We start from the raw sequence: 27,075 nt of genomic DNA on the forward strand, positions 1-27,075 counted from the left end.
ATTTAAAAATTAAGAAAAAATTGAATATGATCAATAATATTGTAATAACCTTGTATGGGGACAGATAGTTACTAGACTTATCGTGGTGATCATTTCACAATATATGCAGATGTCAAATCACTATGTAGTACACCTGAAACTAACATAATATTGTACATCGAATATTTCAATTTTTTTAAATACTGAAAAAATCTTTGAAAATAAAAATGTTAATGATTGAAAAGCAAAAAAAAATTAAGTAAAAATTAAATGGGTTATATGATTAGACATAAAAATACTTGAAGCATAAACTCTATAAAGTGAGAGGGAGGATGACAACTCTTTTTTCACTTAACAACTTCTAAGCTCTACACATTTAAAAAAAATGTTTTCAACTAAAACATATTACTTTTGAAATCATAAAAATACAGATTCAAAAAGAACTTTTAATCTAAATGAGGTTTTTAAAATAGGTTAATCACATTCATTTAGAAGCAATCTATTCTAGGCCTTCAGAAATCAACTAAGAGTAAATACAAATACATCTTACGCTTTTTTTTTCGCAAAAAACAACGTTAGTCTAAGAAACAAATAAACCTAAACCTTTCCACAGAGGCCAGAAGAACTGATTTCTCAATCCATTAAACTCTTAAAGCACAGGCCCAGCTTTGGCAGATTATCAGAAGTCTTCACTATGCTAGTTAGTTTTGTAGGAGCCACACTGTTGTTCATATGCACTGAAATTTTCATAAGCGATTGTGACTAACATACAGTCGTTTTATGTCCTATAACAGTTTCAGTCAACACGTTGTTTGTGGTAGTGCTGAAAAATGCACCCCCAGATCAACTTTATTTAATTTATTTATTTTTTGGGTCTTTGTTGCTGCAGGTGGGCTTTCTCTAGTTGCGGCGAGCGGGGGCTACTCTTCGTTGCAGTGCGCGGGCTTCTCCTTGCGGTGGCTTCTCTTGTTGTGAAGCACGGGCTCTAGGCGCACAGGCTTCAGTAGCTGTGGCACACAGGCTCAGTAGTTGTGGCTCGTGGGCTCTAGAGCGCAGGCTCAGTAGTTGTGGCGCACGGGCTTAGCTGTTCCACAGCATGTGGGATCTTCCCGGGCCAGGGCTCAAACCCGTGTCCCCTGCACTGGCAGGCGGATTCTTAACCACTGCACCACCAGGGAAGTCCCAAATCAACTTTAGAACAGAAGTTAGGATGGGGCAAACCTCTACGTGAAAGGTCACACAACTGTCATGACACCCTGTAGAACAAAGACTTATACAAAAAAAAAGATAATAAGCACAGCATTTATCTGATAAAACTAAATAGAATGAGGCTTCTCATGGCCACAGGGTTTCTTCTTGGGGTGAAGAAAATGCTCTAGAATTAGATGGGTGATGGCTGCACAACTTTTATGAATATATTAAAAACCGCTGAACTGTATACTTTAAAGGGGTGAATTTTATGGTATGTGAATTATACCTCAAGTAAAAGAAAACTAACTAAATAAATAAATCTCAAGAAATAAAATACCAGCCAAAAGTGAGGAAAGACGTTCTGAAATGCATGTACAATATTTTAGCAGAGCCATTAGCTGGGCCCAGGAAGTTAAGCAAGACATACAAGGCAAGGCTAACACACTGGTGGTTTCAAAGTTAATCTGTTCTGTACTTTGATTTCAAAAAGAAGATATATAAAGAGCCTCAAACTCAACCCCCGAATTTTTATTCTTCTTCTGAGAAGCTGCCTTCTGAAAAATTACCATTGGTTTTCTGAATGTGCCCAGACAAAAGCAGGGTAAACACACTGCAGTCCATTACTTCCAGAAGTGGCCAGTTCTTCAGCCTAATCATGTCGGTCGATGGCAGGAGATGAGGGCCTACAAGTGCACCCAGCATTGTGCAGCCTTCCTCCACCACAGGATTTCTTTCATTCCCCTGAACTCTATTGAATGTGGAATGCTTTTAGAGAGGACATCTAAGAGGTCCGTGTGGCTGAGCCATTTTCCTTTTCTTTTAGTACAATGGACTCCTTTTTGGTTTCAATGGACTTTTACAGTATGGATAAATAAAAGCAAAGAACACATCACCTATTTGCAGAGGAAGAGCTACAAGATCACTCAGTCTATCCATGTCCAAATATAACAACCCACAGGACTGAAATCCCTTTCCAGGAGATGTGCTTTTGAAAGCAAAAGAAAATAAAAGCATATAAATAAGGCCATCCCTAAGGCTGTAACTGTCAGTCATACCTATTAAGAGTTTACATAAAGCCATAAGGGAAAAACTTTTTTTTTTGCTAAAAACTAAAGGATAATGGCCAGAAGGGAACATGAGTGGGGCACTGGTAATAGTCTGTTAAGTGTTGACTGCATGAGTGGGTTCAGTTTGTGAAAATTCATCAAGTTATAGAATCATGAGTTGCACTTTTTTTAATGTGTGTATGTCCATAAAAGTTAAAAATAAAAAATAAAATAAATAAAAGGGAAATCTGAGTTGCTGAATGAGTAGTAAAAACTTCCTTTCTAAACTAAACCAAACCATAAAATTTAAGAGTAACGATGATGATGATGATAATGACAACTTCAGCTAACTCATAGTAAAGCACTATAATGCCAGGCACTATGCTAAACGCTTTACCTACACTTTCCCTTATAATGAAGTAATATATTCTTGCATTTTAAGAAAGGGCTGCACCATGTATGACCTATAAATATGTCTGTCTAAAACCCAATACCTGGCAGGAACTGGTACAACCCAATATTTCGTTTCAAAGTAAACTACCTTTGAGTGAGTCTAAATCCCCTATACTGTCTAGAAGGACAGGACCCCTTCACCCACCCGGGTACACGTCCACACCCCAACAATGCACGTAGAGTCTGAAAAGAATTAAACTTCCTGCTGTTTCTCCACTTCCTCTCCACGGAGGGTAATTTCATGAAAGCCGGACTAGAAAAACAACTGTTTCTAATCCAAACCTCCCTCACTGCTCCATGCATTCAGTCACTCTTATAATTCCACAGAATCCTGGCCTCTTATAATTTGGCAGAAGTCTGGCTAGGCCTGCAATTCTTTAAGCACCTTTTTGAACAGGTATCCAAAGGAGTCTTTGCCAGGTACAAGGAGGAAGCAAGAGAATGACCAGTTTCTTTTTTGCATCCTGGAAACATCTTAAGATCAAATCCCCACTCATTTAACTTCAGGAGCTGATGAATTTTGTTATAATGGCATTATATTATAATACACTGCTACTAAAATTTAAATGTTTAAAAACTAGTCATCAAGCGCCTTCTGTTTGTTAGACACTACAGGGTTCTTTACATCCTTCATCTCAAATTAATCCCCAAAATAGCTAACATTTACTGAGTGCCTACCATGTACCAGGCACCACTTTAAGTGCTTTACAAGTATTAATTCATTTAATGTCATAACAGCCCTATGAAGTGAATACTATTATATTTCTTCTCATTTTTCAAATGAGGAAACTGAGGCGTAGAAAGGTTGAGAAACTTACCAAAGGACACACAATGAGAAGCAGCAGAGCAAAGATCTGAAGGCAGGCAATTAAGTGTGTGAGTTCACAGCCTTAACCACTGCACTCCACTGCCCCTCATCACTCAGTGAAGCAGATATTATCCGCCTTGCAGAGAAGACAATACTGAGTTCAGAGTATATAATTTATTTGCCCAAGGTCAGACAGCTAGTAATGGATGGGCTTGGAATCAAATCCGGGTCTACAGGATGTCGATGTTCATGCTATTGGGTTGGCCAAAAAGTTCGTTCGGCCTTTTCCGTAAGATGCTATGGGAAAAAACCTGAACGAACTTTTTGGCCAGCCCAATATTTCCATTCTCCTCCCAGCCTACTGGAGCGAGTGATAAAATAGAGCTGACACCCAGCTTCTCTGCAGTGAATGAGAATGGAAAGAAAGCCATCTAAGACATCTTCCCCCAACACCACTGCTTTCTTCTTCTAAGCTTCAAGACCTTTTGTATAGTAATGTTTGCTTTTTTCTGAGTTTACACAGCTTTTCGACAGCACAGAGTGGCAAAGAAAAGAGAACACAGTAACAGGAACATGTGAGCTATAAGTGACTGCAATACAAAATGAAACCAGGAAAAGCATTTTTACACGGTTTACTGCAAAATATTTATAGTAAGCAGACCAACTAAGTCCTCTTATTGTGCATTATACACAAAAAAGAAAATACTCTTTTTCATACCTATTCTTTAACCAAGCATAGCCTTCACTGTGTTATCCAAGTGCTCTGGATGTGTTTGAGAGAGTCTCTGGGCCCAAAGCCTTTAAAGTTCTCTAGACAGGTTTTCTGCAAAGTCTGGTTCCTGAGGATAGGGCAAGGTTTCTCTCCTTTTGGTGCTATTAATATTTTGGGCTGGATACTTCTTTATAGTGTGGGGCTGTCCTAAATATTGTAGGCTGTTTAGCAGCATCCCTGGTCTCTACCCCCTAGACACCAGTAGGACAACTTTCTCCTATGCCCCCTGCAGTTATGACAACCAGCATGTCTTTAAACATGCCATAAGCCCCCCAGGGGACAAAATCATCCCATGTTGAAAACCACTGGGACAGGTCTCCAGTTCTAATAACTCAAGTTATTCTTACTTTTGGCCCCCTTTCACTTGTGTTCTTATCTATATTATTCTCATCTGTACTTGCTGCTTTATAAACATTTTTATTTGCTTTCCATATTCAGACAGGGGCCATGTTTATATTTTTATATCTCCCACAGCCACAAGTAATTCATTCTGGTTAAAAGGCTCAACAAAAATGTCAAGAAACCTAGGTGCTCCGTGATTCTGAATAAAGAGTATGCAGAGGCTTCCCTGGTGGTGCAGTGGTTGAGAATCTACCTGCCAATGAGGGGGACGCAGGTTCGGACCATGGTCCGGAAAGATCCCGCATGCCGCGGAGCGAGCGGCTGGGCCCATGGACCAGAACTACTGAGCCTGCGCTCTAGAGCCCGCGAGCCACAACTACTGAAGCCCGTGTGCCTAGAGCCTGTGCTCCACAGCGAGAGAAGCCACAGCAGTGAGAAGCCCGCGCACCGCAACAATGAGTAGCCCCTTCTCTCCGCAGCTGGAGAAAGCCCGTGCGCAGCAACGAAGACCCAATGCAGCAAAAATAAATTTTAAAAATAAATTAAAAAAAAAAAAGAGTATGCAGGAGTTCCTTGTACTAGTCTTACAATTTTTCTCAAAGTTCGAAATTATATCAATATAAAAAGTTATCAAAACATTACTAGAAATATGGGAGAAAATATTTTCAAATCATTTATCTGATAAGGGGTTAATATCTAGAATATAAAGAACTATTAAAACTCAACAACAACCAAAAATATATAACCTGATTTAAAAATGGACAAAAGACTTGAACAGACATTTCTCTAAAGATGATTTGCAAATGGCCAACAAGTATATGAAAAGATACTCAAGATCACTAATCATTAGAGAAATGCAAATCAAAATGTGAGCTATCACCTCACACCCATTAGGATGGCTACTACTTAAAAAAGCAGAAGTGTTGGTGAGGAAGTGGAGAAGTTGGAACCCTTGTGTACTGTTGGCAGGAGTATAAAATGGTGCAACCACTATGGAAAATAGTACGGCAGTTCCTCAAAAAATTAAAAACAGAACTACCATATGATCCAGCATTCGCACTTCTAGGTATATAATCCAAAAAAATTGAAAGCAGCATCTCAAAGACATATTTACACACCCATGTACATAGACGCATTATCACAATAGTGAAGAGGTGGAAGCAGCCCAAATATCCACGTTCTACAACATAGATGAATCTTGAGGACATTTTGCTAAGTAAAATAAGCCAGCCACAAAAAGACAAATACTGAATGATTCTATTCATCTGTGTTATCTAAAGTAGTCATTCATAGAAACAGGAAGTTGAATGGTAGTTATAAAAGGATTGAGGTAGACAAAAATGGGAATTACTGTTTAACAGATACAGAGTTTCAGTTTTTCAAGATGCAAAAGTTCTGGAGATCTGTTGCATAACAATGTGAATATACTTAAGACTACTGAACTGTACACTTAAAAATGGTTCTTCAGATGGTAAATTTTATGTTATATGATTTTATCACAATTTTAAAGAAAAGAAAATATTTTAGAAATTATTTAGATTAAGTTCTCATTCTAAAAGAAGTAGAAAAGCAACCAAAGAACCTGCATAGTACTAATCTTCTCTGATTCCCTGATGAGATTAATCTGATAAACATTTATGGCGTACCCACTCTGTATAAGGCACCAAGGTAGTACAGCATATCTGAAGGGAGACATACAATAACTAAAAGGTAAAAACAGGCATAATGCTAACCCAAACATTCACAGCCATAACTTCTACCCAATTTCAGGAAGGTAAAAATGTTTTTCAACTGAAATTCAACACTGCCAAAGGGAAATTTAGTCAACTGCTTGAGGAAATATCAAGTTTTCATCCTATAAGACCTCATCTTTCTCTGGAATGGTGATTAGTGATAACTGCATGGGTGAAAAGAACTACAAAGCAACTTCTGTTTCCCCATGGTTGGAGGAGCTGAGAAGGAGGTAGCTAACAGAGTTACCTGTTAAGAATTGAGTTACTTTGGTTTTCAACATGATTCAGAAAGCTCCCCAAAGTAGAAAATGTCCATTTTGTACATGAGAAGTCTATAAACTCCTCATGCTGGATGTTTCCTAAAATGCCATTCCTTCTACTCAATAACTAGTGTAGAGGAAACATATATTTTGATGACATTAGGTAGAATGAGATAAAGTTGGCGACATTTATTCCTTTCTAAGGTATTCCCACACTCTCAGTAAGCTATTTTCTGTTCTGTCATGCAACTTATCTGACACGTCTCTCCTCTGAGTACAAACCAAGAATGTTTGAGTTCCAAATCTCAAGTCTATGAATCACCGTTTCTACACCCAAGCAGCCGAAACTGTTCATTTATATTTCCCTACTCTTTGATACTCACTAAATACTATGTATAATTTTATTTTGCATGATGCTTTTGGGAGGGAAGCTATAGATTGAACTTTCTTTTCGGTTGAGCTCTAGGATGTTCTTTTGTACTTATCTTTGAAAGCTGAGGCATGCCTAATGCCCTAAAATCCATAACAACCCAACCAAATAATTGACCCACCTTTGGAAGGGCAGACTGAGTTAAAGCAGAGAAGGTTGCCTAGCTTCCTCTGAAGAGCCAGCTTCAATTCTCAAAATTCCTGCCTTACAACCAGAAATAGAGTCACCTGTCAAACTGATGAAAACCACTTGCCTAGGCTAATCTTCAGAATTCTATATATTTAATCTGCATTTTCTTTGGTCATTATTTAAAGGGCTTCTGGATGGACCATACATTGCACAAGCCACCAGAGTTGATGAGAAAAACAAAGAGTAAATACAAGTGAATGGTGTAAATAAATTACTTTATCTCCTCAACTTGATTCCATTCCCATGTACTTGAAACATTTATTACAAATAATCTAAAGTGTTACAAACTGAGTGCTAACAGTACCTCAGAAATAACCCCCATGTGAATGCTTTGCCAAATCTTGTCCTTGCCTATAAAGACAGTGTGGCACAGAGAAGAGGAGGGCTTTGGAATCGGGGCAGACAAGGGAAATATTTTCATCCCAGCTCTGCCACTTAGCAGTTGTGTAACCCTGGGCACACAGTAGTCTGAGCTTCAGTTTCCCCAGCTGTAAAATGAAGATAACCACAGCTGCCTCAAAGGACCATGAGGATTCAGTGAGAGAGCATCAGTGAAAGCACCTAGCATGTTGCAGCCACTCAACAGTCAGAATGAGCAGGGCCCTGTAGTTTCCAGCTGATAGAATGATAACAAACGCAGTCATACAACTTGGTGTCTCATACAACTTGGTGTCTCCTCTTCATTTTCAAGGTATCATTATTTCTAGAATTATCGTAAGGTGTTGTTATTATCAGAATGCAAGCGTCTGGAACAGTGCAGGCACACCAAAGAGACTTCACAGAGGCATGAAACTCAAGGAAGTTGAACTCTGGCTGGAGAGAAAAAGTACCTTAAAAATGAGCCTAACACAAAATGTTCAACTGTCTGTCACAGATCATAAGTTCAAAGGAGGGAATGATTACTTAAAGCTGACTTACCAAGCAAGAATTCATAGAAGAGCAGGAAATTGAGGGAAGCCTTGGAATAAGGACAAGACACAGCTATGGGGGAAGAGGAATGAGAAATCTCTCAGAGAATGGAATACAGCTTTTAACCAGTAGCAGCAGTGGGCATGTGTACCCATCAGGTATTCGGGGAATAATAAAGAGACCAATTTTACTGCAGTGCAGAGCTTTGTGTAGGAGAGCAACAGAAGATAAGGTTGAGTAAGGTAAAGTAGTCAGGGATGCCATTAGGAGAACTCTACAAATTTCAGAGAAATAAATCATGGTTGGTAGAAATCACAGACTTTTTAAAAGAAACAATGTACAACCCAGTGAGTTTAGAAGAATGATCTATCAGAGACATCAGTGAGTGGATTGGAAGGGAGAGTGACCAGAGACTAAGCGACCAGTTACGAAGCCACTGTCACAATCCTAGCAGGACGTGATGAAAAGCCTGAATTAGGATCGTGGCAGCGTAACTATAAAGATGGAGACAGAGATGAGAGGTATGACACAGTCTCACAGACTTGAATGAAGAGGGAAGAAGCAAAGGTGACATGGTAGTTTCAAGAGTGGGAGACTGAGAAAAAGCACCATGACAGAAAGAGACAAGTCTGGAGATGAAATTAATCTATGAACACAGGAGGCAAATTCGGTTTCAGACAGGTTGTTATGGAGGTGACACCAAGAAAGAAAACAATAAGTCAGCATGCAAAGATGTGGACTCTAGATGGGAAGGAGAGCCCTCTGCTCAGAAAGGATGGCTGAATCCATGGAAGTTGCAAAGATTCTGGTGCAAAGAAACAAAATGGCACCAGCACACTGAGTACAGCTGTCCTCAAAACCCAGGTTCATAAGGAAGTGAAAACCTAACAGAAGTCAGAGGAGGAAAAGAAAAACATAAGTGTGTCACCAAGGCTGGGGAGATGAGTCTTAAGGAGACAAAGGTGGTCAAGAAAGCCAGATCCTACAGAAAAATCTATGAAGATGAGGGCTGGAAATAAGCCATCACACGTGGCAGTTATGAGGCCTCTGAAAGCCTGCAAAAAAACAGGTTTGAAAAAGAGTCAGATGATAACAGGAAATAAATAAGTAGAAAGAAAGCAGAAGCAGTGTCTACAGTCTCTGTTTTCAAAGGCACTTTTTTAAGAGAAGTCTCTTTCAGATTTTTCCTTTGGAATACAAGAACATGTGGTTTTAAGAACATGAAAGAATCTGATAATACAAACTGTCCTTAGTGGTCTCAGGCCCTGGTCTTCTCATCCACTCTCCTTGTTTCATCTGATTTCTTGGTTACCCTGTGCAACCTCTCAACACCTCTTATTTTCTGGCTATACTCCTAGCCTCTCTCAGTAAGAGAGAGTCATGTCTAATCACTCCTACCCCTTTCACTTCTTTTTCTCTTTTTTCACTCACAACATAGAGACAAGGATAAAAGTCAGATTTTACAAGAAAACCAAGATTTAATAACCATCCTCTTCTGTGTTTTCAAAAGAAGACCATCTTCCCAAAAGTACATTAAAAAGATACTCCACATCATTAGTCATTAGGAAAATGCAAACTAAAACCACATTAAGCAACCACTTCATGACTATTAGAAGTACTAAAATTTAAAAGACTGGCAAGGATGCAGAGCAACTAGAACTCTCATACATGGAGGATGAAAATGTAAGATAGTACAACCACTTTGGACTAGCAGTTTAGCAGTTTTTTTAAAAGCTAATATACACCTACCGGGACTTCCCTGGTGGTCCAGTGGCAAATACTCCATGCTCCCAATGCAGGGGACCCAGCTTCAATCCCTGGTCAGGGAACTAGATTCTGCATGCTGCATCTAAAAGATCCAGCATGCCGCAACTAGAAAAAAAAAAAAGATCCCACATGCCACAACAAAGATCCCACGTGCCACAACTAAGACCCAGCACAGCCAAGTAAATAAATAAATAAATATTTTTTTAAAAAATGAAAGCTAGTACACACCTACCATATGATCCAGCCATTCTATTCCTAGGTATTTACCCAAGGGCAATGAAAGCAAAAGTCAATACAAAGACTTGTCCATGAATGTTCACAGGCAAAAACTGGCATCAATTCAACTGTCCAACATTATGTGAATGGATGTTCAAATGTTGGTATATCCATACAACAGAATGCTAAGCGATAAAAATGAATTAACTATTGACAGGTGCAACAACATAGATGAATTTCAATGATTATGCTGGGGTGGTGGGTCGGGAGGGAAGCCAGGAAGAAAGGAAGTACATACTGTATATTTCCATTTACAAAATGCAAACTACCTCTATAGTGCCAGAAAGCATATTAATGGTTGCCCAGTGATGGATGGATTGGAGGACATTGGAAGAAAGGTATTACAAAGGGGCATGAAGAAACTTTTGAGGGTGATGGATACGTTCATTATCTCGATGGTGGTGATGGTTTCATGGGTATATATAAAACTCATCAAATTGTATATATTAAATATGTGCAGTTTACTGTATGTCAATCATATCTAAAGCTGTTTTTAAAAAGGACAGTTGGGACAATCATCAAAATTGGAATACGGACTGTGTATCAGATAATATCGTACCAATGTTAAATTTTTTTAAATGAAGAAAGTGGATATACTAATCTCCATTAACAGACAGTCACCATGAAGGCTGGAGATGAGGGCTTCTCTCTGATAAAGTGGAAACATCACTTGGGCACTCCCACTGTTATCCTATTTTTGAGAGAGAAAAAAAAAAAACTAGCTGTCCTTTCCATCAAAGAATTCCCTCTTATGCGATATTTCCAAAATACATGCCTGCCTGTACTCTTTCATGTCTAAAACTGCTTGCATTACATAATCCTTTGGGGATAAAAAATTTCCATCGCTATGTGGCTCTGTGGACCAGAGCAGGGTCTATGGCTCTAACAGGAAAATGTAAAGAGCTTCTTTGGGCACTGTCAGGATCCCAGTTCTTTACTCGCGTGATTTCTTCATCAGCAGCCACTTGGATCTCATAGATACTTAAAATACAAGCTTCCTTTCCAAGAATTCCTTGCTGCTCAAAAAGTCTCATTCTTAGACAAACCCAGGAACAGACATTTATCTAAAGAATTTAGGCCTGAGGTACCATATCAGACACTCAGGAGAGACACCAGGAAAGTGGGAAAGGTCAGAATTCCTGATTGGTCTCTCTTCTGAAATCGCTGGAGAATAAAATCCCCCAGGGTCTCAAGCCATAGGCAAGAAAGAAATAGCAAGTATAAACTACTTCTATGTATTTATGAATACAAATTACCAGGCTGAGCGCCCATCTCTGTATTCCCATCTAGCGTCAAAGATATGGCTGGCACTTAGATTAAAAATAAAGTACTCAATATGGCATTATAATTATCTCTCTAAAATTAACTTTCAAAATAATCAGGATAAATTAATCTTACTCCTAACTCCAAAAAGCCACCTGTTTATTCTGCTTTGTACTTTTAAAACTTTAAGAAACTAAAGTTTCTCAAAGTGATCACACAGAAATATATAACATGCTCTCTCTAAAAAAAGTAAGTTCCTGTCGTCACCTGAAAATCTCAAAAATATTCTTCAATTTCTTATTCTTACAGAAGGTACAGTGAAATGGTACTATTTACAAATTTACACAAATTCAAGATACTCTTTTATATCATTTAAAACACCTTAAAACTATATTTTACCTGCACATACTACATTTTATTCTACACTATATGTTACTTGGGATATTATACATTTATAACTACATATTGCTCTACAGAATAAGAGGTACAACATCACATACACTGTTCTTTACAGTCAATTTGAGGGAATATTCCAGGGAGATTTTGGCTATACATGATCTTGTCTTTTTACACCGACTTAGGACCTAACCCCCTCAGTATGAGACTCTTCCACAATCAGCTGCTGTCTTCTTACAAGACATGTAGTAGAAATTAGGGCAAGAATCTTCTTGAAGTCCCAGAGGAAAAAAAAGGATAACCTTCACCAAAACCAGCAGAGGTGCCAGGGGAAGATGGCTCCAGACCTTCCACTCCTCTGGAACCAGAAGGAGGGATTCCTACGTGCATCTCATCTTGCTAGGTCTTCCACAACCTGCAGAATCAGTATCCTGCATGTCACATACTGTGCCTATTGTTTAGGCTACTAATGCTTCCTAGGACATTTTCATGAGATGGACCTAGTGATGACAATTTTTCCCCAAAGAAGAAAAGACAGTGTTCTTTGCTTCATGCAATCAATGCACTCTGGTTTTCAGCATCATATCTACACTCAGTTCTAGTCCTTTCTTGTGATTGTTCATTCTCTATATTACTATCCCTGGAATATCCTTTCTTCTTTGGCTCTTACTTTACCATTGGTTTTCATCTTTCATTATATCAGTAAAGAAAATTTAGCCCTATTGTCCATAAACTAAAGCCATTTCACATTCCCCTCATCTCAAACTTTTAAAATAATCTCAAATACAAAAACATGATAACACCCACTATCATGAGTATTACAGAACATTGTTCTGTTCTAACTAGTCCATTGAGGCAGTAAACAAAAACAAAAAGCATAACTATTTAGAAAGTAGGAGACACAAGTACATTATTTGTAGACAATATGATTGCATATCTTTATGGGGGAAAAAAATGTAGTGGATGAATCACCAGAAAAGGTACTAAAATTAAATGGGAAGTTTACTCAGTAAGTACTTCTACCGACTGGCAATAATCAGTCAGGAAAACAACAAAAAGATGTCCTTGTTGTAATCAATTTATAGCAGGAGCAGTAGGATGAGTACTCTATAGGCAGACACAGAATTTATTCCAAGTGCATCATTTGTCCTACAGAAAAATCTGAAGACTTTAATGCCCTCCCTTCTCCCTGTAGCCAAGACCAGTGCCAGAATGCCCTGCTCCAAAATGGGTACAAAATTTTGAACCTCCCAGGAATCTCCTCTCCTTGGCCTGGAGTAGATTCAAATATTTTTAAACAAAATAATAAAACTTAATGACATTTAATAATTAAGGGACAAAAATCCTACTGAATTTGATCAAATTCATTTTCTGAAACAGAAAGATGGTAAAATAGAAATGGATAGCCAACAAAAGACCTGCTGTGATACTTCCACATTTATCAATAGCATTAACTACACTGAACACACAGTCATATATTAGAGAAAAAAAAACACCTGTTACTCTCCAAACACCCAGGTCCCTCCTTGTTGTGTCTTAACAGAGAACAGAGAGAAAACTTGAATTATTTAGGAAACTACCTCCTCATAGTTTTTCAAGACTTCCTGGAACCCTAAAATACCAAATTTATAGCTCAGCTTCCAGGCAAAGTCATCCCTAAGCCAATTCGAAAATAAGATGGTTTACCCTTTTCTAAAGTCTTCTAAATTTCCCCCCCCGCCGTGTCAGTGTTATATACTTTACAGCAACATTCTTCAACGAGGTTGCAAATGTGTAGACAAGAAATGTTCCAGGCTACCTTCTCTGAACACCCTTCCCACCTGTGGGGCCCACCCAACAAACATTCCCACTTTCCTTTCTTCTAGATAACAAAACTCTAGTTTCGTTCACCTTTCTAGGCTGTCATGACCTCCAGAGGCAGCGGGGCTCCTCCCCAGACATGGGGTGAATTATGTTGGGTCAGAGTTCATCATCGTGGTGATGGTATTCCCATGGCCAAGCCATTGGTTTAGACACGGACACAATTCTGGCCTAGGAGATGTGAGGGGTAGTTTCTAGGAAGGTTTTCCTCAGGCTTTAAGAATGCAGGACAGGTACAGTTTCTTTTTCATGTCTCTGGATGTAGTTATATAAAGACTTGAAGTCACTGAGCTGCTGAATTAACTGACCTTGGAAACACGTACTTCCAGGCCATTTGTTATGTGAGATAATAAATGTCCCTAGAGTTTAAGCTGCTTCCACTTGAGTATTCTGTCACTTGCAACCAAAAACTTTCAAATAATGCACCACCTAGATGTGCAGCTCAAATTTACTCCAGCTGAAGCACTTAAGTCTCTGACAATGGACATAAAAGACAAAACCAGTCAATCTGTAAAACTGGAAGAGGACATTTCCTTTATTGCCAAACTAGCTCTTTACAGAAAGGAGGCATTATTGATTATCTGGAAACATTATTCTGTCTTCGGTTGAAAATTATCTTGTATCTACTTTTTCTGAGATGAGTACTTCTCCCGTAAATTTGATGTACCTATTTAATATGGGGGGAGGAGATTTTTGATTACCATAATCTTACTGATTTACAAATGGTAACAACTTAATCCTAAATTATCTCTGTTGAGGCCAGACTAAAAGAAATAGGCTTAAACCAAAGGGATATAGTTCACATATAAAGATGATTTTCCTGAGAGGATTATAGCGAAAAAAATTCTCCAGGACCAATGTGGAATCTCCTTGATGAAAGTCTTTAAAAATAGATTATTCATGTAGCTGTGAAGCCTTAGGCACTATATTTGGATTATACGACAATTCAAGATCCCTGCCAGGCCTATCTAAAGAGAAAATTTATCTTCTTTCTAAACAGAAATTTAGGAAAACATCTAAGTGTTAAAATAAAAGAGAAGTAAAAACTTCTTAATCCCAAATTCTGGGACAGTTATATTTATCACATACCTGTGCAACTCAGTTCTTATAGCAAATTCATCTCGTTATACTAAGGATCAAAAAGGTGAACAGTATGATCGAGATCTATGTCTCAATTTCTATAAAATCTTGACAGTGTCAGTTAAGAGGCTTATTGGCCAGAAAATGTCCAGTGACTAATTTAACTAAGAGTTAATTTATTTAATTAAAAAGAGAAATGAAAGCACTTACTAGATTAAAAAGGAAATGGTATATACTTATCAGAATAAAACAGTTTCTGACCTATGGCAATTCTATAACTAAGAGAATAAAAATTTTGTAATGTTTTTAGGTTTAAAACTTTACTGCCCAAGAGTAGTGATGAATATACACTGTCCTGTTAAAAATACCATTTCAAATATTTATGATTTATTACTACAGGGCATTAAAGCCCCATTCACATTTATAATGACCAACAATGTTGAAAAGCAAACGCAAATAAGTATTCACTTCTCTAGGGAAGTCATAAGGTTTGCTGCATAATGTGCAGTGGGTAACTGGTCTTCGGCTTAGCAACTAAAACACACAGATTATCTGTCAGCTGCTCACACAGGAGCAGAACAAGGAGGGCAACAATGATGGACGGTATAGTAAAGAATGTGAGTCTCAGAAATACAGCCTATTGCTATGGTGACTTACACTTTTGTAGAAATTATAAAAAGGCACCCTTTCCAAGTGATTACAGGCCCAGAGATGCCTAACTTGCAGATTTATATTAAAAACAGATTATAACTAGCCATCACTAAAGACTAGGCTTGACTAAGAGAACAAAGTATTAAGTAGTCTTCTGGAATGGAAACACAAGACGTAGCATCTACTCAAACTAAACATACCAACTCAGTATTACAAACAAATGAAAAGGGACTTCCCTGGTGGTCCAATGGTAAAGAATCCACCTTCCAGTGCAGGGGACTCGGGTTCGATCCCTGGTCGGGGAACTAAGATCCCACATGCCACGGGGCAACTAAGCCGTGGGCCACAACTACTGAGCTTGCGTGCCTCAACTAGAGAGAGAAAACCCACACGCCACAACTAGGGAGAAGCCCGCGCACCACAACGAAAGATCCTGTGTGCCACAACTAAGACCCGACATAGCCAAAAATATTAAATAAATAAACAAATAAACAAATGAAACAATAGTATTTTGCTCTTTTAAATTTACAGTCATTTATGTATTAGGAAATGATTTTGGCCCTCAAAAAAAAAGGGGGGGGAAAAACAGTGCTTCAGTATAAAGAGAAATTATGCAAATATACACACACCCCTACATACTTATTCTAAAGTCAAGCCCTTGGTACTTTAAAATAAAATATAAATCGCTATTGTTTATTGAGAATGGCTATGTTAATGCCACCATAACATCTATGCAAGCCTTTCAGGAGTCAAGAGGCAAAAACGTCAGGGAATCTCTGTAGTGGGTTAGAGATTCTGCCAGCAAAGAAGGGGAGTGGCTGAGAACGGCTGTTTAAGTGTGAGTCACCACTTGCTCTGACTTCTGACCTCTAATTTTTTTAACTTCAGGACTTTCTCAGGTAATTATAAGATCTACCTACCAAGGTTCCAGCATAGAGTTTTCAAGAGCAACGTGTCACAGGGACACGGGGACACAACTGTCAAAGAAGAAACACCAAGTCTTACTGACTAACACAAGAAGACCAGGCAGGGTCCACCTAACAATGCTATCTGCACTTTATTGCCCAAATTATGAGATTTGTAGAACTCCAACCAGAAACTGATAGCACAGGCTTTGGAGATAAATAGCTCTAACTTTGAATCCCAGCTTCAAATCCTAGTTTCACCGTCTATGAACTGTGGACAGTCCTTGGGCAAATTACTTAACCTCTCAGTGCCTTAATTTCTACATATGTAAAATGTGGATAACACAGTACCTACCTCAAAAATTGTTATGATAATTAAAATTAGGTAATATAAGTAAAGTACTTTAAACACTACCTGGCATATTATACATATTCAATAATTGTCAACCATTATTAATATCATTACTACCAATAATAGTGGTTTCTTTACTTCTCTTTTGATCCAGAAATCCCACTTCTGGAAACCCACCCTGGAGAAATAATCCAAACTACAGTAAAAGCACAAAAACACTTATTACAATGTTATTTGTGACGGTTAAAAGTTAGAGGAAACTAAATGTATACCAATAAGGAAGCAATTGAGTAATTTATCAAATATCCATTCAGTAAAATATCACTCCATCACTAAAAAATACGTTAGAAATATAATAAAGAATTATGGAGCAAAATAACTAAGGGTTTACAGGATTGTACAAAGTGAAAAAAAGCCAAGATTTAAAGCTATATGTATAACACTGTAAAATTATATTTTAAATGCATATAAAAAAAGACGAGCAAGTAATACACCAAAATCGTAACAGTGGATGTGACAGGATAATGAAATTTTGAATGATTTTTTTTCTTTTCTATACTATCTATCATGTAGTCATATTACTCTTATAATTTTAAAATTAATTTATTTTTAAATATGTTTAATTTGCTGCAGATTTACTTTCATATTTATTAAATAGGATTATTAAAATGGTAATAAAAGTTAAACCACAAAACTATATTACTGAAGTAGTTCAAGATTAAAGTAGAAATTAGAATAAAACAAATGCTTCAAGTATTAACGTTCAAAATTAAAATATCACTTTTTAAAAATCTGAGTCCCTGACGAATTATGAGCTTACATTTAAATTGAACAGAGCCCAGGGAACATTTTCATCTGAGACTGAATGATATACATATTTTTTATTTTAAAAGCAGTGTCAAGGAAAGGAAATCATTTAAGAGACATGAAGATATAGTGCTGGTTTTTAGTCTTGGGAAAACCATACCTCATAACAAAGCCTAAATTATTCCTGGTAACAAAGTAAAATTGTAATAAATGCCTTTCCATTGGAATTGTAATAAATGCCTTTCCATTTGAATAAATCAGATATTACATACAATGTATATTTTCATTATTTTAAAATGTATCCATTTAGAGAAGGTATGACAGAAATAATGTTTTACAAACTGGGGAGCTAAACAGTCAACAAACATTTTATGAATCCTAAAAAACATCCCAGAAAACATCCAGGGAAAAAGGGAAACAAATTTACAGCCAAACTCACACTATTCTCACTACTGTCCAAATTTGCTCTTCTATCAACCGCCCTCTATCATGTTGACGCTGTCACACTGGGGACCCCCCACAGCAGTCTTACTACTTCAGAGGGTCTCCAATTCATTCCTTCCCCCTTTCCAGCAATGGCCCACACCCCTGGGTTTCCTCTTCACTGCTCTGGTCCAGGCTTCCCCAATTGACACCCCCCCCACACACACCCTTTCTATCTTGTTCATTCACATCAATCCTCTATATAGATTAGAGGAACAGAATTACTAAAGCATGGATTTAAAAGCCATTCCCTTGCTCAAAAATATCCAGTGGTTCTCCAATATCTACAGCACATGGCCCAGGCTGCTCAGTGTGGCTTTCAGTGTCAGTGCTGACAAACGTTCCAGCAGCATCTCCAACTCCTCACCTGGGTTTACCATAAACTCCAGGCTAAGGCTCCTCAACTGTGGGTCCCAGCACACATGTCACTGTGTATCCTGTCATTGTAAGTAGGCATAGTTTGTAACCAATAATGGCTCAAGTACCAAAAACTTATGAATTATTTACTTTTTAAACTAAGCTAGAAAGGATTCAGGTTTATGCCTATAATGTCTTCTCATGTACCTGCGTTAGAAATGGGGGTGGAATTTCTACTAGAACACTGTGAACTGCCTATCATTCTGGGTTCCCCATGGAGGTGTGTTACACATGAAATCTCATCTCTCACATGAGTCCACACAGTGGAAAGCTGTTCCAAACCAGGGTTCCTCAAAGAGTGGCATCACCAGAGGTACCTTCCACCTGCAAAGGGAACAAGCAACCTGCCTCACTTCAATTTAACTGGTCAATAGTTAAATTTTAAAAGCCACCTTTCTGTTCATAAAGAGCCAGGGGAGGGGGACAGAAGGACTCTAGAGGCAACCAGAGACTAGGAGAAGAACTTTCTTAGAATCGCTCTACTCCATCAAGATGGAGATAGATTATTAGCAAGTTGGAGGCCAAGAATTTCATTTTATGGACTTTCTACTCACAGTGCTGATATGAAATTTATTTTTTTAACAAATATACTTAACTTTAAAAACATAGATATCTGAAAAACAATATGGGACTTCCCTGGTGGTGCAGTCGTTGATAGTCTGCCCGCCAATGCAGGGGACACAGGTTCGAGCCCTAGTCCGGAAAGATCCCACATGTCACAGAGCAACTAAACCAGTGCGCCACAACTGCTGAGCCTGCGCTCTAGAGCCCGCAAGCCACAACTGCTGAGCCCACGTGCCACAACTACTGAAGCCCACGCACCTAGAGCCCGTGCTCCACAACAAGAGAAGCCACCACAATGAGAAGCCCGCGCACCGCAACAAAGAGTAGCCCCCGCTCTCCGCAACTAGAGAAAGCCTGCATGCCGCAACAAAGATCCAATGCAGCCAAAAGTGAATAAATAAACTTATAAAAATAAATCAATAAAAAACAATATGAAGTATATCATAAAACAGAAGGTACTTAAATATGGAAGAAAAATGAGTGGGCTTCTAGATTACAGCATATAGGGAAAGCCTGCTCTAAACAAATAGAGCTACCTGCCTTTCTTCCAGCTGTGACTGCATTTTACTTCCTCTGATCCATTTTCACACTTTTTCTTCCACCTGTTATGTCATCTTTTCATCCTCCCTCCACCCAATCTCTGTCTACTGAAATGCTAGGATATAGTCAAATGTCAGTTCCTCTTCAAAATTATCCAAGACTCCCCAAGCTCGCTCCATCAGGCCACCACTCTCTTGTAGGTGGTCCAACTGCACCTTGTAGTTCTGCTATTTTTTAAAAACTCATCTCTTCAAGTAGATGGAATGCTCCCTGAGGACAGAGAATATACTGATCCATCTTTGGGCATCATAGAGAGCATAACTCTGTTATGCCACAGACTATACAGAAAATGTTGGTTTAATTAAACTGAATTTCTAAACAATCTGTTCAGAAGATGCACCATGGTCAGCAGTCAGGATCCTACATTCACCTACAAACAGCTGCTAAGCACAGGACAGGAATGGGTTATTAAAGGGAAAGTGTGGGGCTTCCCTAGTGGCGCAGTGGTTAAGAATCCGCCTGCCAACGCAGGGGACAAGAGTTCAAGCCCTGGTCCGGGAAGATCCCACATGCCACAGAGCAACTAAGCCTGTGCACCACAACTACTGAAACCCGCGCCTAGAGCCCGTACTCTGAAACAAGAGAAGCCACCGCAATGAGAAGGCCGTGCACTGCAGTGAAGAGTAGCCCCCGCTCATCTCAACTAGAGAGCCCGTGCACAGCAACAAAGACCCAACGCAGCCAAAAATAAATAAAAATAAAATAAATAAATTTATTTTTTTAAAAAAGGTAAAGTGCCTCCCCCTTTTGGGGCACAAATGTTAATGTGCCATTTTAAAACAAAATAACCTGAATTTTCTCTTAAACCCTAAGGCATTTGTCCACACTAAATCTACAGGCTTCTTGTACATCAGTAATGTGGGAGCCCAACATTTACTAACGTCAGTTGTAACGTCTGGAAGGCAGATCATTCATTATGCCACTCATAATTTATTTATTTGGAAGCAGTATATCTTATTTCAGAGAGGAGCCAATGAAACTTACATAAATACATATACCACAAGATAAAATGACATATCTAAGAGGAGAAAGAGAAAAATGGGACAAAGGAAAACTAAATGTAGGAAATATAAGCTGTCCTGGGAGTGAGGTTCATGCACCAAATTAATAAAATTCTGCACACTTGCTAGAGGTAGGTCAGAGGTTTGGCTCTAACACTTCTGGCAGCCAACAAACACAGGATGATCCAATCAGTTACATGATTCAGCATCCTTAAGATAAAAACAAAAAGCTCTTTGAGAACTCTCTCTTCCTTAGTCCTCATAAAGAGGATATTATATGCTGTAACAAATAAAGTCTTCAGTGGCATCCCTAGAGTTGATTTGTCAGAGAGCTTTGGGAGACCATCCCTCATAACAATCCTCACAAACAAATGACAACACACAAGTCAATAAATGCAAAATGACAGAGAGGAAGGAAGAGGAAGGCAATCAGGGCAAGGTGGGGTCCAGGTACACAACTCCCTGCAGGTCTAGATTTATCAGAGACAGATTTTATTCTATCTAGACTAACCTAAAATCCAGAGGCTTCAGGCATCTAATTCTCTTTGAAATTATAAACAAAACTTGCTGTGCTCATGTCCATTTTTCTAGGGGATATGTCGGTAGTTTCATAACATCCTCAAAGAGAAGCATGACTCAAGAAAAGTTAAGAACCACTCATCTAAAGAACTAGACTGTACATATCCTTCAGGCAACCCTCCATTAGCAGTTTGTCTTCTGAGCTTCTGAGAAGTGCTAAGCCTCAAGACTATAGCCCCTGACAAGCACCGGAAGTATGGCTTCTCTCTGATGTGAAGTGTGGAACTCTAAGCTTAAATGGCTGTGTGTCAATTTTATGATACAATGATATATGACCTTTAATACAATAATGTCCATACGCATATAGAACACATAACAATCATTCTTCTATATAAGTTTCAGCCATGAACATTGACAAAGGTGCCTCAAACGGTCAGTGATATTTCTTCTAGCTAATATAAAAAGTTTAAAACAAAAAACACATTTTGCCTGTGCATAAAAATTATAGATAAGCACCAAAAACAATTTTCTTAGATAAAGAGTATTTTGCAATTTTAAAAATAACCTTTCCACATTAGTTGATACAATCTAAGCTATTTTTTTCCTTTTTGTTATTTTAATTTTCATTATACAGCAAAAGAGTCACTGCCATAGCTTTAGACACACACACACACACACACACACACACACACACACTTTCAACCATCCATCCATAGTATGGTGGTTAGAATGTTATCAAGGGCCCAAGGGAATCAAGTAAGGAAGCTGGTCCATAGCACCTCTAAAAAAACATGGCTCATTAAGCTATCATCCATCTGGAAATCACAGCCATCCAGAGTCTGGTTCTCAGCATAACAAGTCTGGAGACATAGCTTAGTCAAAAATACACAGTTGAACATAGCTTTGTCAAAAATACACAGTTGAACAGACTCGAGAACTAACTCATGTTAACAACTCAGAAGAGGCTGAAGTACAAGTCAGAATACCAATTTATTAATTAATCATAAAGAATATTCCTTTTCACTAATCAGAAAATTTGCACCTGAAGCCAGGATGCTACTTCCCCAGTGCTAGGATACCTGGAATCCTAAATTAATAATCAGGTCACCGGAAGTTAGAACAAACAATGATAGAGAGTTCGGTGGATACCTAATGAATTATCTATATCCAACATACACCTGTCTAGTGATCAAAGTTGTGGCTTTCATGTGTAGAGTCTCTTTCCTTCCCTTGGATACCGTCGCCCCAACATTACAGACTTCTTGGTCTCTAAGCTTTCTTCTTCCACATCCTTCTCTCCATCAAGTATTTTTCTAGATAGGGTATTAATAGAACTGATGACATGAACCTCACATGCATTATTATCCGTATTTTTCAGATTAACAACTCCCAGATAGGGCTTCCCTGGTGGCGCAGTGGCTGAGAGTCCGCCTACCGATGCAGGGGACATGGGTTCGTGCCCCGGTCCGGGAAGATCCCACATGCCGCGGAGTGGCTGGGCCCGTGAGCCATGGCCGCTAAGCCTGCGCGTCCGGAGGCTGTGCTCCGCAACGGGAGAGGCCACAACTGTGAGAGGCCCCATACCGAAAAAAGAAAAAAAAACCTCCCAGATAAAGCTGCTTAAGCAACTTGCCCAAGGTCACAGCTAGTTTAAGGCAGAGCACAGATTCAAAGCCTACACTTTTAACCTTGCAGTAAATGATGCCTTCAAGGTGTCTTTCCCAGGGCCTCGTACCTTCCAATTTGATTTAAATGACCCTCTTCAGTATTCCAATAACACCCTAAGCACACAATGACTATAATTTTTGGTACACAGGTCTATCTCTCTCACCACACTGAAACTTTCTGAGAATAGGAATCATGTCTCATTCACCTCTGTATCCCTAGTGTGCTATCTATTTACCTAGGTAAATATGCAAACTAATTTGTCCACTGGTTTAATATAAAGCTTATCAAACTGAAGGCCTTGAATAAGCTATGCAGTCTAAGGAAGGTCACAACTTCTCCTGCCATCAATAAACATCTCATCTAAAAAACAGAATGAAATAGATATACAAGGTGGCTTAGGTTCCTTCTGTATCTAAAAGCAGTACCATTGTACATGGGTCCTGATTTTTAATAGCCTATCTTATTAGTTTGAATTATTAGAAACAAAATTAAATTCCTCATCATCTTTCATACCACACTACTACTACTCTCTACATATATGTGTATGTAGAGGGTTCAGAAAAAGCTTCCTCTTTTCTGAAAGGTGAGAACAATCATCTACACCAAAATCAAACAGTGGCACCCTCCTCTGGTGAACATGAAAGAAGCTAAACAACACAGAAGACAAGAATTAGATGGTCGGATTTTCTTTGAATGAAAAAAAAGGAAGAGAGAAATACCTAAGATTATTTGTCATCACATTCCCAATAGCAATTAAATAGCTCTTTTTTATAACTCCTTATTTTGCCCTAAAACAAAGCCAAAATGAATGAACTGGCTATGCACTGTAGGATGTTATAGACAGAACAATTGTTCTGTATTTCAGGGTACTGATATTATTTTGCAAACAGCAAGCTTTTTAATATAAGGCACAATGAAACTCATTTCATAGTTTAGCTAACAATGATGATCTCTTTTATTATTTAAAAATTTCACGAAAAGCCCTATACATGTAAACTATTTCTAGTTAAATAAAAGCATTTCGCATGTCCCTTTTCTGAATGGTACATTTGCCAGAAGATAATACTGGAAATTTTTCAACCTGAAATCTGTTGGAGTCTTCAATATTCACGTTTTAGAATATCAGCTTAGAAGAAAATTTAAAAATACTCATTCACTTACATGTGCAGGCTCAAAACATGCCAATACAGCACACCCAGATGAGCACAACCCAGAGTTTCACAACATTAATACTACATCCAGGCCTTTAAGTTAAGAATAAAACTGTACTTTCTAACACAAGAATCAGATCATCATCTGCCAACAATTTTAATATAAAATATATAATAAATATAAGCTTTATTAAATGATTTACAACAGTCAAGGCACATAAAATGAAAATATAGACATTCTGACTCAGACCAGGAAACAAATCAGCCATTATATTGGCAACCTTATCTTTCAGATATGTTTTTTACCCAAATACACAGCGTCCCTTCCCTCAATTAACTTCACATCTTTCACCTACCCAAGGGGAAAGGAAAGAGCCCCATACTACACAAGAGGCTACAAATTTACAATCAGTGAGAAACCTTCGTTTTGAAACACAGAATATAGAAAGGGCTAGGGTGGATGGAACATAGCAAAAACTGATTTCAGCTCTACCAAATAAATTTTCCAATCAAGTTTGCCATTCCTGGCAAAGTTGGTTCTACCAGGTAGGTACATACAGTATGTGGGAAAGATTAGCAGAGGGTTGGGTGCAGTGACCTTGTATCAAAGAGAGAATGCAGTTAAGATACCCAGTTGAGAGCGTTCTCAATGTTCACCCAAAACAAAGGCCAAAGAACAAGCTTGAAAGAGAATGATATCCCCTACAGCCCACCCAGAGACCAGAAGCAGCAGGAGAATTGAGGGGGAAAAGTTGGATGGGAGGAGGGGGCAGGAGGAGAAGGAAATGATGAAGAAGGGGTGGTGAAGAGGGGGTGCGGGGAGTAAGAAAGTACGCTTTAAAAAAAAAAAAGTATGCAGCAATGAAACTCTTTTCCAAACTGCCAAGTTTAGAGAGATGGGGTGGCTGGCCTGCTACTCTCTGGAGCACCGCTCTGGAGCCACATTTGCCACTCACTTCACCTGGGCCGATGCCCAAGGACCAAAGCCAACTCTCGCCCTGACCTCCAGGAAATCTGAGCCCCGACAAGCAATCAGGGTGCCGCAGAAATGCGGGAGAGGGACTTGCACCGGCCTCTAACCTCATCTCTTGCTCCCACATGAACCCCAAATAAAGGAATTTAGAAGCAGGGAGACGTCTGCGTCCCACGCCGGCCAGGGCGCAGGGGCAAGATCTGGGCACCGCTACCTCTGCTGGGATTGCCACCTCTGCAAAGGCCAGAGGCATCTCGGTCCCGTGCCTCGATCCGGCTAAAAGCAGGCGGCCAGCAAAGCGCTGCTGTCAAGTGGCCGGATTGCACTTGTAAAGTTAATGGAATTAGGAAGAAGCGCAGCGCTGCCCCTCGGGTTCCTCCTCAGAGAGAATGAGCTGGAAAGGAGTCAGAGTTTCCTTCGTCCGTACTAAGTCCTCACTGATTCGGCTCTGCAGATTTTATCTTTTTCCTAACGACAGTCAAAGATTTCTTCCTTCTTTGCGTCTAGCTCGGCCTCAAACCCCATAACAGGGGCGCTGAGGCCCTGGGCCAAAGTTCACTGTAGAAACCATTAACTCTCCCAGCAAAACTAACACAGTCATTTGCTGGACTCTGGCCTTGGGAAACCTCATTAATTATGAGGCATGAAATAGGTTATGGATGACCCTTCCTCCCCCACACTGGACCCTCAGTACAAGAGGTCTGGATCCCGCGGTGTTTCTGGCAACTTGGCCACGTTTGGAACTAGTGGTTTTGTCCAGCCCGACACCAGGTCATCACCACGCCCCTCGCACACAGGTGCTACCCGACACGCCCACCACGTCCTGTTGTTTACACATACACAAACACACACACACACTCAAAGCCCCAGAGAACTCCTACCTCGCCCCCGTGCCCGTCGAAGATCCCGAAGATGGACGGATGCGTCTTATTGGCTAGGTCCGTAAGAACTTCAAAGCGGTCCTCCATGTGGTCTCTCCGGCCCTGGATGGAATACACAGCCACATTGTGGTTCTTGAACTCCCAGGTCTTGGAAAACTCGGCCTCCAGCACATCGAGCCCTCCCAGTCGGTCGTTCTGCATGATCTCGGCCACCTTGCCCTTCACCATCTTCACGGCGTCCCGGCTGGACTTGACGATGGTCTTCACCTCATCCGTGTGGAAGAAGTAACTCCACAGCGCCAAGCTGATGCACAGCAGGAAGAGCGTCTCAGGTCTCAGCAAGAAGTAGCGCATGATGCGACCCAGTAGAGACAGCAAAGTCATTGTATCCTCTATCATTTATTATCGCTAGAGCCCCAACCACCAGCAGCGACGCGCGCCCCGAAAGCTCGCCGGGTCCCGGAGCACTGCGGGGAAAGCCCGCGGGGAGGGAGGCGGAGCAGCAGCCGAGGGTTAGGGGGAGGAGGCTCACGGAGCCGGGCGGAAGATGGACGAGCAGGCAGCTCCGAGCCCGCACGGTGAACAGAGGCAGTTTCCCTTTTGTCTCCCGGCCTCTGCGGCCCGGAGGCCCGCGCCCAGCACACCGACGTCTGAGCCAGCCGGCCGCGCCGCCTCCCCTCCCTACGCCCCTTTGTGAGGCGGCGGCTGCCGAGACGCCGGCGGTGGCAGCAGCAGTCGCGGGTGCCGGGGCTGGACGAGAGAAATCAAGTTAAAGTTGCGCCGGGCGGGTGTGCCGCGGTGGGCGGGAGAGTTCCGGGGCGCTGGCGCCCCCGCGGCGCTTCCGCGGGTGCCCCCTCGCTGCTCCGGGGAGCGATCGGCAGGTGAAGAGGCGCGAGGCGCTAGAGCCCCGCGGGTGAGAGATGCACGTCCCCTTGGTCGCCGCCGCAGGGGAGCGCAGAGCGGGCCGAGCTCTCCGAGTCCTTCAGACACCCAGGGGGCCCCAGAGAATAAAAGTTTTGCGGGAGCCTGGGCAGAGGCGGGGGTGCGCGGAGCCCGGGGACGCAGCACGATCGGCGCGGAGCCGCAGGCGGCCGGCCGGGCTCTGCCTGCCTCACCGCAGCACCTCCCTGCTCCGCTCGGCTCTGCTCTGCTGGGCTCGGGCGCTCCCTCCTAGCGCCGCCGCTCGCACTCGCCCCGCCCAGTGCTCGCTCGCCCCGCCTCGCCCCGCCCCTTGAGCCGGGACTCGAGGCCCGGAGGTGCTCGGGCCGAGCTGTCAAAGGCCGAGGCAAATCGGCGGCGGCTGGCGCGCTTGCAACTGCGGGCGGTCCGGACGAACCGAGGGGGGGAGG

At 40.6% G+C, this 27,075-nt stretch overlaps 1 protein-coding gene across 1 annotated transcript in view; it reads right to left on the bottom strand.

The window, feature by feature from the left end:
- The window catches only part of PPM1L (protein phosphatase, Mg2+/Mn2+ dependent 1L), a 333,931-nt gene extending 307,083 nt beyond the window's left edge, over positions 1-26,848 (bottom strand). Inside the window, exon 1 of the mRNA XM_029214082.1 lies at positions 25,727-26,848. Within this exon, the coding sequence (XP_029069915.1) occupies positions 25,727-26,125 (399 nt within the window). The 5' untranslated portion in view covers positions 26,126-26,848. The remainder of the gene's footprint in view (positions 1-25,726) is intronic.
- Between the last annotated feature and the right edge of the window lie 227 nt (positions 26,849-27,075).

Source organism: Monodon monoceros, unplaced genomic scaffold, assembly GCF_005190385.1.
Source record: "Monodon monoceros isolate NGI ecotype Baffin Bay Population unplaced genomic scaffold, NGI_Narwhal_1 Super_Scaffold_11, whole genome shotgun sequence".
NCBI lineage: Eukaryota > Metazoa > Chordata > Mammalia > Artiodactyla > Monodontidae > Monodon > Monodon monoceros.